Consider the following 12,560-nt stretch of genomic DNA (forward strand, 5'->3'; position numbering starts at 1 on the left):
AGAGTACAGAAGAACACGCTAGGGTTGCCCAATGTCACCAGTTCTTTTTTTATTATTATATTGAACCCTTAGCATTTCAATCCTTCCATCTGTATTGGCTGGGCAACTAGGAGGTAAAAAATAAACTTTACACAGATGACTTATTTCGTCAGATAGCAAAGTAGCCTATGCTCATGTTATACATGTTCTAATTAATTGGGACATTTCTCAGGATATATGGTGCATGAATATAGGACTGAAATCATTGTGTGAAATATAAATATTAATGAACACAGTTGGAACAAATTAGATTAGTCTGAAGTAAGATATTTAAGGGTTACAATAACCCAGGATATTGGAGGGCAATTTATATTCTAAGTGGGCTGAGACTAAGAGGTTATTGGATCTTAGGCAAAAGCTTCCTTTCTCAATCATTGGCTGAGTTAATTTAGTCAAGAAAGTAATACTTCAGAAATTACTGCTTTTATGTCAATATCTATAGATCTGTGTCCCAAACCCTTTCTGCCATATGTTAGAATCCGCAATAGTTACCTTGATTTAGGCAAGGAATAATCTGTGAATTTCTAGGAAAAACTAACCAATGGTCAAGAAAAGGTTTGACTGACAGGCGGGAGTTTTGGTTTTACAGTTGGACATCACGGTTACATCTAATTCAGTTCGTTCTGGCCCAAGAGATGGGCGAAAATCAAGGAAAGATTTTGGGTTGCTCTGATTTTCCTTCTCCGCAGCAGTAGTACTTACATAATATAATCAACTAAATAAAAAAAGAATAATATGGCAACTGATCCAAAAACGCACGTATTTTGTAGAACATTCAGTAGTACTTAGGGCTTCCTCGTGTACATCCCTTAACTCAACTTTGATATAATCCTCAATTGCCTTTGCTTCAGATACTCCATCAGCTCACAATTACATAATGAAATATCAGTTTTAAATGATATTTAGTTGGAGATTTTAAACATAGTCAGTCAGGAATTTAGGGTAAAAATGTACCTGGTGTCACAGACGAGCCATTAAACAAGAGAGAAAGAGTGCTTTGAGTTCATCGATTGTAACATGGGTTGAAAACTAGAGGGTACCAGTGAGACTTTCCCTCCTTCCAATTTGTAGTCCGAAGAATAAAAGATTGTATTGAGGCTATTTCGATGAGGAGCCCAGAATTTTTTTTAAAAAGCAATAAAGATATAGTGTAGCACATAATGCCTAACATAGATACCAGGCACCACAGGTAAGCCGTGCCTGAAGATCCAAGATGGCTTCCATCTGTCTAGAATACATGTGTAAGAGTTTGTGCCTGATTAGGAAATGTTCACTGCTGTACTGTTTGGCGCATCTTGAGTCATATCAGTGCTAACAGTCTGTACTGACTGCAAGCCTTTTTCTTTAGTGGAATGCTTCAGCGTGGATGATCTTAAAGTACTGGTTCATCACACACTCACCTCACTTGTGGGCAAACCGATCTTCAGCCCTGCATATATGTGTGTGTGTGTGTGTGTGTATGTGAGGTCGAAACACGTTGGTGTGACAGGAGTGTCTACCCAATAAAGGTGTTTGAAAAAAGAACACTGATGGACCGATTCCGGGTCGGAAGAGCACCGAACGCGATCCGGCTGGAAAAACTACGAGCCGTACGCCTGTTTTCCGCCCCACTTGTACAGCTGTATGAGCGAGCAAGTACGATGCGAGCTACGTGAAATTCACCGACCGAGTCGTTCCCGGGTCTGAACCGCTCCGTACATGTCGGTCAGAAGCTAACCGTGGCGTGCAATGGATGCAATTTACGACCGAGCCAGTACGATGCACGCGTCGGACAGCCTGTGCGAGCCGGAGTTTCCGGCTCGCAAAATGTCCGGGTGGTTGCCTATGGGGGTCCGCGTCGGACCCCCTGTCACCCGCAGCCCTACGACTCGGCCACACAGGGGGAGACCCAAGGGTCCCCCCAACACAGGCGTTTTGTAGAGACCAAGCATCCTCAAATAAATCCAAATCCCAGCTGTCAACAGGGAAGGGCTAATAGGGTTCTTATCTGCAGACAGAGCTATTTTCTTTTTTGGTTGCAACATATGGAACTTATTCAGCTTGAGCTTCCTCACAAACCGATAGGTATCCATTCTCACATCCGCGTAATTAAAATTGCAAGGTGGGCAATACGACAGTCCTAAGCCCAGGACCGTTGTTTCCGCCGGTGTCAATTGCACATTTGTTAGATTGATTACTGCGTTGGAGTTTGTGCTTGTGTCTGATTCCTGTTCTGGAATCGGTTCCATCTTCCCCTTGTTGCTTTTTTGCCCATACTTTTGGTATATTTTGTAGCATTTTCGTCTCTGGCTCCGCTTGAAGTTGAGTCTTTGCTTTTGGCTTCAGGAGGCCCGCGAGGCCTCAGCATATCGCGTCTGTATTGGCACAAGCAGTCGACCTCCTGTGCTAGGGATAACTTGGTAAACCCCAGTTTTTGCGTCCTGGTAACATCGCCCTCTGGGTCACTTTCAGCGGCCGAACTCAACTCCGAGGCTGAAGTTGACATCACAGTTGCCTCGCTTGATTTTCTCTGGAACGGTCTATTGGCTCGTGCCTTTACCGCATCATATCTGCGGGCATACGTGAATACTTGACCTTTTGATAATCTGCCCGATCCCTTTCAAACTTAAAAGCCTTCCTTCTTTTGATAACTTCCTCATCCTTGCTCAAGCGGGCCAGCATATCATCCGTTAGCTCTTTGTCTGATCGGTTTTTTCCATTTTGTCAATTTCCACTTCCAATAGATCTATCTGCACTTATAATTTAGCGCTGTCACTTTCCACGTATTTGATCAATATAGTCATGAGTTTTCTACACGATTCAAGATTGGATTCTGCCCATTCTGCGAGCATTGCCGGGTCGGGGTTCTCGTAACTGGGCGCCAAGGTAATCCGCAACCCTCTCGGCACTCTTCCGACCTCCAAGTAGCGGGATAATGACCTGTGCTCCCACCACTTGGACTGTTCTGAGCGCTTTAGTTTCTCCAATATTTTATACATCTCCCTGGTATTTGGGCTTCCTGGTATGTTAATAAAATTTTCAACAGCTGCCGACCCCCCAGCCGGGGAGTCATGAAACATAGAACTGGCTGCCTCCTCTCGATGCCGCAACGCGTTGGCAGATATAGTGGCTGTAGTTGTGGCTTGCTTTTAAACCCGATTGGAAATACGGTCGTTAGTTGTTTGAAACAGTGTCCAAACCAAACACCGCGCACACTCCCCACTGGAAATTCTGCCAGATCCTACCTTAACAGATTACCTGGCGCGCTCTCCAGTCAGCCGACACGGGATTCACCGACTTCCGTGATGAAGGTAGGTCAGTTCGCAGCTACCAGGGGCTCCTGCAGCTTCCTGCACGCGGGAGTATCCAAATCAGTTCCGGGTAACCAGAGCTGGTTGCTTCCTGATGCTGTGCCCAAAGAGGGGAGGGGTTCCGCTCGTACAGCTACCTGAGTGTGATGTTCCTTGTACATAAAAACGATTGAGGGATATATATATATATATATATTCACTGAAAAAACCATAGGTTTCAGGGGTGTTATAGTTAGCTGGACTTTTCACTTGTACAAAACCATTGAAATTCCCCCGTTATAGTTAGTTCAGCTAACTATAACTCGCGCGCCCGCAATGCACTGCTGATGACGTCACATATTACATCACTCATGACATGGTCAGCGACATCACTCATGACATCACTGATGACATCTCAAATGACATCACTGATGACATCACTGATGACATCATCCAGTGAATGTGTGTTATTCTGAAAATTAAATATGTTTTATATATGTATATCTCAAGGTCGATGGAAGAATAAATGGGTATATAAGTGTCTAAATGGATGATTTGTTTTTGAAAAATTGATTGTGTAACTGACTGATTAAGTGTATCATAGTGAATACATGGCTTAGTGAGTAATGTTTAAATATGTAAATATCTGTATCAGTCTCTCACTTTGTGTATAAGTGGCTGCATGGGTTGGTGAGTAGCTACATGGGTGTCTATATAGGTTATTAGTTGGTTTTTTGAGTATCAGTCTGAGTGTCTGCATGGTTCGGTGGGGGTATTATGTAGTGCATAGGTGCATGAATGAGTGACTCACTGTTTGTATGTGTTGAACACAGTATGTGTGCAGGACTGTATGGGTGGATGAGTGTGTGTATGGGTGTGTTAGTGAGTGAATGACTGTCTCAATAGTGTCTTTATGAGTAACTACATATGTTTTAAACTAGTATATGTGACTATTGGTGTATATAAGCGAGTATATGTGACAGTGAGAGATTGAAAGAGTTCCTATATGAATAAGTATGTGTTTCTATAAGTGATTGTTTAAAAGACTAAGTATGTGTAAGTTTCCGTAGAAGTAAGTGTGGTGGTGTGTGTATAACTGTATATGTAAGTAAATGTATGTTTGATTCTTTATTAGCATGAGTGACTATGTGTGTGAGTACCTCTATGGATGAGTGGCATTGTGTAACAGGATGTATAGGTGTATGAGTACATATGATGAGTGAGTACATGTATGAGTGACTGTATAGGACTGTTGGTGAATGAGTGGATGTGTATGTGGATCTTAGAATTACTGTATAGGTTGTTGTAACTGGTATTGGTATGTCCATTGTTTTTAAAATTTTAATTTCTATTTTTGAATGTGTGTATCAAAGGTTATATTAGGGGAAGAGGAGGTCTGCCACTCTATCACAAGGATGATGTCATCAGTGATGTCATTTGAGATGTCATCAGTGATGTCATGAGTGATGTCAGGGACCATGTCATGAGTGATGTAATATGTGACGTCATCAGCAGTGCATTGCGGGCGCGCGAGTTATAGTTAGCTGAACTAACTATAACGGGGGAATTTCATTGGTTTTGTACAAGTGAAAAGTCCAGCTAACTATAACACCCCTGAAACCTATGGTTTTTTCAGTGAATTTCTGAGGTTTTTTAAATGCTAATTCCTAACTATAACGTGCCTGAAACCTATGGTTTTTTCTGTGAATTTCAAAGGTTTTTTAAATGCTAATTTCTAACTATGCCTACAGAGATAGGACATGTGAAGAAAGAAGAAAAAATGCACAGAAAGAAACAAAAGAAGTGCAGAAAGAAGCAACAGAAGTCCTCAAATACGAAGATAAGTGCAGGAAGAAGGATAACGTGCAGAAAGAACAAAAAGAAGAGCAGAAAGAAGCCTTGTTGCAAAATCATCCTGTACCCTCAACTTTTTCAGACGGATACTGGTGGTAACTGAGTCTGACTAACCAGTCCTAGAGCCAGTGCTATGTTAAAAGACACTTAGAATACAGTGAAAACACCTACATACACTAGGGAACATTATGCGTTGGGGTCCCCCTGTGATTAGCATGACCTCCTCTGTAAGCCCCTAGTGTATAATAGGGCATGGGGATTAAAACTACCTCTTAAAACAGGCCACAGGGCGTTTTTGCACACGTTAACTCAGGCCTCGTCCCCTCCCTTCACCACTGTGTAAACACGCCCTGTGTCCATTTTTAGTTGGGAGATTAAGTTCATTTGAATGCTGAGGGTCCCTAGGGTCCAACTAGCCCACTAGGTACCTCCAGTAAGTGCCACAGAGCTGCGTTGCAGAGAGGTGTAAAAAGTGGCACGGCCTGGACCACCTCTCTGCAATGCAGCTCAGTGGCGCTTACTGGAAGCACTTGGTGGGCTAGTTAGCCCCCAGGGGCCCTCAGTATTGAAGGGAAATTATATCCCCAATTTAAAACGTGCCATAGTGCGTGTTTGCACACGTCACCTCAGGCCCCGTCCCCTCCCTTCACCACTGTGTAAACGCGCCCTGTGGCTGTTCTAAGTTGAGAGATTAAGTCCCCCTGAATCCTAAGGGTCCCTAGGGTCAAACTAGACCACTAGGTACCTCCAGTAAGCGCCACAGAGCTGCGTTGCAGAGAGGTGTCAAAAGGGGCTTGGCCTCAGAACACCTGGCTGCAGCGCAGCTCCCTGGCGCATACTGGAGATGCCTGTTGGGGGCGCGTTTGCAGAGTGCTGCACGGAGGGGGCATGGCCTCCGGCACGATGCCAGTCTTTTATTTATTTTAGTTTTTTAAGAAGGGGGGCTGTTTGGTTCCCCTTCTTATTCTAATTTATTGGCCCTGATGACCCCATCCCCCAGGGCCAGTCTCCTAATTATATTTTTTTTACCCCAATCCCCAGGGCCGGCCACTGTTTTTTATTATTTTAAAAAAATATATATTTATAGACACACCTAGGACATGCTGGACAAACCGTACGTACCTATCACCATGACGATTTGCGTGATATTCATTAAAAGGCGACTATGCATGCAATGAATCCACGTGGAATGTATTTACACCACTAGTGAAGCTCTGACATGTCTGATGCCCTACCGTGCCTAATCCTGGTAGACACCCTTGTCGTTTATTTATACAAACATGGGTAGCTATTGACGTGCACATTTAATACACATGCACACCAAGCCATTCAAAGGGGATTCGACAAAAATTCGACCAAAACTATGCAAGAAACCCCCCTCACGGTTAATAAAACACACATCCACTGCCGGATGTGTAATACTTTTTATTTTACTCTCTGGAAAGGGGACGAACATCACTTGAGAGTCACAGCGTGCTCCTGACAGAGCCCAATGCTGTGTTACACCCACCATTGCCTGCCGAGTGCCACACACCTCTGTGTTGTATTCCACTAGCTAGTGCATATGCTATGGCACTCTCTAGCCCATGTGCACTGTAACACCACCCCGTGAATATGTCATGCCACACTTGTCTTCGCACGGGTTATATTGCCCCATCTAACGTGCCTTTCTCGATGCCTATGTTATAACGCACAGTGCTATGCCATACATATTACAATCTGGGATCCATATCTTTGTCACAGTGCATATGCAACGTTACACTCCCCAGCACATATTTTATATTACAACTTTAGAGACTAGTTAGGTTACACAACACTGCCCTGTGCATATTACACTCCAAGGCGCATATCGCATAGCACGCGCTAGTGCCTGTGCTATCTCGCGCTCTCCCATGAATCTGTCATTGCGCACAATGTATTGCATATTATATTTCACGCCCGGTTCATCTTATATCACACTTTTTGGTGCATAGTTTATACCATACACTATATCTAGTTTTCATTTTCAATCGTGCTCTCAGGACTATGTTCTATATAACACTGTGTTCACCTACCCTTTTCACGGGCATTACATTTTGCGATAGGGGGTGGAGGGTCAGGGGGTGTTTCTGCCAAGTGAGCCCGGAGTCACAGTCACAAACGTCCTCTTCTTCCTGAATAAAAGTGAGATTATGCTGCATACTTGTTCATATTTTAAGTAGTTCGCACAGACACAATGTTTTAAAAACAATAAAGTTCCTAATACCCGCCTTCTCTGAACAGTTAGCTTGCTGCCCCATCCCCTTCCTCCCTATCCTCTGTTGTGTGAATCCATGGACTAGCCTCCTCCCTCCTGCCATGCATGGTCTGATGTGCTGCCACTGCCCTCAATTTAGTATGATGTACCAGTCCACTCCTCCTGCCCTCCATTGCCCAATTCTATGCCCCATCATTGACCTCCTGCTTAAACTCTGTGCTTAGCTTGCTGCCCCTATTCTCCTTCCCCCTGCCCTCCGATGTCTTTGTGCATGCCCCTGCTCCATCCTTTTTGCCCACCATGTCCCATGGACCTGCCACTCCTATCTACTCTGAGTGTTCTGTTGAGCTGCCACTCCCCTCCCACCTGCCTAGCATTGTCAGATGACTGTAACCTGTCCCTGCCACCTCCACCCTGCCTGTCCACATGCCATGCCCCTATCCTCTTCCTCCTGTCCTACATGGTCCATTGTACTGCCACACCCTTCTGCCCTCCCTGGTCTGTTGTGCTGCAACTGCTCCTCCTGCCTGCCCCGTGTGGTCTGTTGTGAGGTCCCTTCCCCTGAACTTTCTTGTCTGTGCACAGGTCCTGACCCTTCCTTCTATCCTCCATCGTCCTTTGTGCATGCCCCTCCACCCTCCTTCTTGCCCATCATAGCCATTGTGCTGCCACTAACCCTCCCACTTGCCATGCATGGTCTTCTGTGCTGCCATGGCCCCTCCCACCTTCCCTGTGTGGTCAGTTAGCTGCCCCTGACCCCCTCCCACCTTCCCTCCATGGTCTGTGTGTATGCCATCACAGTCTCACTGTTGCTCTTCATGGTGTGTCTTGCTTCTAGTGCCCATCCTGCCTGACCTCCATGGCTATCTTGCTGCTCCTGCCCTGCCCCCTTGCCCCCAGCCCTACTCCCTCCCTCCTGGCTTGTCTGTTCCATTGTAATGCCCCTGATCCGTCCCTCCTGCCCTTTATGGTCTGTTATACTGCAGCTTTCTCTCCTGTCTGTCCATTATGGTCAGCTAGCTACCATTGCCTCTTGCCCCTCTGTTCTCTGTTGTCCATGTGCATGGTCCTGTCCCCTCCCTCTTGCTTTCTATGGATTGTTGTGCTGCACTCCCGTCCTGCATGCCCTGTGTGGTGTATTGTGCTGCTGCAAACCCTGATGCCTGCCCTGCAGGGTCAGTTTGGTGCACCTCTCCATGTCCCTCCTGTCCTCTGTTATCCAAGTCCATGTCCCTATCCCATTTCCTTCCATGATCCAATGTACCATACTTGCGAACATTTTGAACTTGGTAAGAGGGAGATTTTGAAAAAAAACTGGGGTATTGATTTTCCCCTTTGAGTTACATTGAAAAAGAGGATATAGACAGGAGACAGATCAAATAAAGCCCATTTGAGCTTAAAAACATTGGACGTTTCCTGGCTGAATCGGGTCTGTTGGCATGTATGGTTGTACTACCATTGCCTCTTCCTTCTGCCCACAATGGTCTATTACATTGCCACAGCCTTGAAGGAGGGTAGATTTTGTATCACAGGGGGCCCCTGGCCCGTTCTGTCCACACCTGAAGTATGAGACCCTTGTCCTTGCCCTGCCAGCTGCATTTGTAGGCCGTATTAAATTGACCAGCGGGTCCTGTGTTGCTATATAATTATCCTGAGACATCCTTACCACTCAGCCAGCATAAAACCCCTGTGTAGGCCCTTCTGTTCAATATGTAGGCCTCTTTGTTAAATTGACCATAGCTCTGCAATTTTAGTGTATAGCAGTCTGAAGGCAGGTCTGCGAGGCCTTCTGATCCAAACTAGTAGCCCCCACCCTACCCGAGTGCTCCGTGCTCGGTATCAAAGTTCAACATCCCCCTGAAGCTGTCGACATACAGTAGGCTGCATCCTGGACTGGTACTTGCTTCCTGGGCAGGTTTCCCGCTTTTAAGGAAGTGGCAACCGCAGAGCGTCAAGTTAGGAGAACTGAGGAGATTTTATACATGAATATATTGAATTCCCGTACAATACCCATTATTTTCTGCTTGCTCTATGGAACTTACGATAAGCGATTGGCCTGAGAGACTGACCTTTTCACCCAGTCCATTGTCAGCATTAAGTGGGTAAATGACGAAATGTCTGGTAAAATCTGCAGACGAAGCTTTTGGGTAGCATACGTAGGTAGATGTAGCGTGCAAAGGAGCCCACAAAATGATATAAAAAGGGAGCACCCACAGATATCGACGGACTACCTCGCCGTCTGTATGTAGGTTAACAGGCAGTGCAGGTTTTCCCCAAGAGCTGGGAGCTCTTGTCTTCCTTTGCTTAAAATGTCTTGCTCTGCTTTGCTTGAAGTATCTTATTCTATTTTACCTATATGAAATGTCATGTTATGTTTAACCATTGTTCTCTTTACTTTTGCATTTAAAAGATTTTGTATTGTAATTGCAGGAATGCTTGCTCTAAGAGTAAACGTGAGTGTTCCCAGGTAACATTTTCCTTGGTGTAACTTGTTTCTCATGATGCATTTATAGATGTGTTTTCTCTCTCTCTCTGTCAGTACATTAATTGAGATACAGAGAATATTATGACAGCTGTATGATTATCTGGATTCTGTATTTTGTACTTTATGTCTCTATTCTGCGGTTTCTTTGAAGTTGCATCTTCTCATTAAACTGCCATTGTATTCTGCCTCCAATTCCATGTCTCATATGTCTGTTTTCTTCATTTTTGGAGCAAGCGTTCCTAGGCACCCCGGCTCAAATTAAGGTGCCCCTTTTGTCCCTGACTCACTCTCCTGCTCAGTTCTGTGGTGGCTCCCGGGGATCTGGGGACCGCCCCTAGCTTCCTTGACCCGTAATAGATCTTCCCTCCAACAGCCTCTCTTGCAAGTCCTGTATTGTTGGTTTGTTGCCCCTGCCCCCCTTTCCACTGCCCTCCATAGTCTGTTGTGCTTCCACGGCCCTTCCTGCCTGCTCAGTGTGGTTAAATTGTTGCCTTTGCACCCTCCTACCTGCCTTCAATTTTCAGAGTCCGTGCCCCTGGCCTCTGCCTCTCAACAGTATCCTAATGAACAACTAGATTGCTAACATTCTATATTTATTACAAAAGTGTGGAACGCCTGACATCATCTTGATGTAATCAAAACTGTAATACCTAGAGCATTTCCTTTAGAAATTACATATATGAGAGGGTCTTATTGGCATCAAAATTATGGTTAGTGCTCTAAAAGACTAAAATAAGGACATATTTTCTGAGTTTTCAAATAGCGACAAAGCACTTTTAAATTATTTGTTATCTTTATGTTTTTTTATCCAGTTGACCACTTGATTAAATGTTGCACTTAGGGGAGAGGATGTGGTGTTACTTCCAGAACTGCAGACTTTGCAACTGGGGAACCAGGTTGAAGTTTCTGCTTCAGCTCGACATTCTGTGATTCTGGTCAAATCACTTAGTCTCCCCATGTCTACAACCAAAATGAATTTGTTCTTGTGTGATGTAACCAATGCTCATGTAAAGCACTCCAATACCTGACAAGTCTGCACTATATAACACTGCAAAAACACAAAATAATAAGTGTTTTGCACACTTCTGTCATTGGGCTATATTTGGGCTACATCTGGGTGATTTTGGGCTACATTTGGGCTCTTTTGTCTCCGGTGGCCATCTTGGGAGATTTATTTGTTATGAAGTTTCCTAATTTCCTCATGTACTGCAGTCTCCTCAGTAGGAAATGCTTTCAGTTTTTTACTTTGATTCCATCATGAAGGTATTCAGATATGTCACACATTTGCCATAAATTCTGAATGTTAGCACTCTAGTTGCTCATTAGATCACTGTAGTAAAACTACTGCACCATGGAAGTCTGCTCCTGGTATTAAAAGTGCATGTTTCAGTCTGCATGTCAGAAGTTTTTAATGAAATAGAAGAGGATTTGAGAAGTCACTCAAAATGTGCCCTCATTTTCTTTCTTCAGCATTAATCATAATTTCTATGGCAAAATGAACCTCCTCATTGTGTTCCTTTTTAAATTACATGTTTTAAGTGTTACCAGTTTATTCCAATCAAGATGGCTTCAGGTGTGCCTTACTTTTGTCATAATGAAGACAGTAAGCGCTCTAGTTGTTTTTAAGAACATTCTGGGACATTCTGTCATTGGGCTATACTTGGGCTACATCTGGGTGATATTTGGGCTACATTTGGGCTCTTTTGTCTCTGGTGGCCATCTTGGGAGACTTATTTGTTATGAAGTTTCCTAATTTCCTCATTTACTGCAGTCTCCTCAGTAGGAAATACTTTCAGTTTTTTACTTTGATTCCATCAAGAAGGCATTCAGATGTGTCACACATTTGCCATAAATTCAGAATGTTAGCACTCTTTTTGCTCATTAGATCACTGTAGTAAAGCTACTGCTCACCAGGGAAAACTGCTGCTGGTATTGAAAGTGCATGTTTCAGTCTGCATGTCAGAATTTTTTAATGAAATAGAAGAGGATTTGAGAAGTCACTCAAAATGTGCCCTAATTTTTCTTTCTGCAGCACTAATCATACTTTTTATGGAAAAATGAACCCCCTCATTTTGTTCCTTTTTAAATTAAATGTTTTAAGAGTTACCACTTTAATCCAAGCAAGATGGCTTAAGGTGTGCCATACGTTTATCATAAGTAGGACTGTTAGCGCTCTAGTAGTTCTTTGGAACACTCTGGGAAGCTGCAGTAGAACACAAAGGAATCAACTGACAGTCTCTGCCCTTGTTGGATGTACATGTTTTACTGAGAATGTCAGACTTCATTCTCACATGACTGAGAAAGATAATGTGAATTTACAGAAAATAAGCTCTCAGTTTAGCCTATAGATCACCTTCCAAACCTCTGTGGTAAAAGCATGAGAAAATATTTTTCTCTCAATCATGATATCCCAGCAGAAGGCTTTTTCACATGGTGAAATCACCTTAGAACATACCACAATTCCTAAAATGAGTATGGTACCATCAACAAATGATTTATAATGTAACTAAAGTCTTAAAACCTTCTATTAACTGCAATGCTTTTTAATGAGGTGCTATCATGTATATTGGTCCCAAGATGGCTGCCAACACTTCTTGGATGAAGTGCTGACAGCCAATCAGATCTCAGGATGAGATGTGTGGTTAGGCTCCGCCCACATATATATATGCTTTTAAAT

General features: G+C 43.8%; 1 protein-coding gene across 8 annotated transcripts in view; it reads left to right on the forward strand.

Annotated features, from left to right (window-relative positions):
• Positions 1–12,560, forward strand: part of EYA4 (EYA transcriptional coactivator and phosphatase 4) — a 671,943-nt gene that overhangs the window by 141,202 nt on the left and 518,181 nt on the right. Inside the window, exon 3 of one of the 8 annotated variants that reach the window (XM_085612262.1) lies at positions 9,829–9,865. The exons of the other annotated variants lie outside the window; for them this stretch is intronic. Coding sequence (XP_085468388.1) covers positions 9,829–9,865 — 37 coding nt within the window. The remainder of the gene's footprint in view (positions 1–9,828; positions 9,866–12,560) is intronic. 8 annotated transcript variants of the gene reach the window in all.

The sequence above is a fragment of the Triturus cristatus genome, chromosome 6 (genome assembly GCF_964204655.1).
Source record: "Triturus cristatus chromosome 6, aTriCri1.1, whole genome shotgun sequence".
NCBI lineage: Eukaryota > Metazoa > Chordata > Amphibia > Caudata > Salamandridae > Triturus > Triturus cristatus.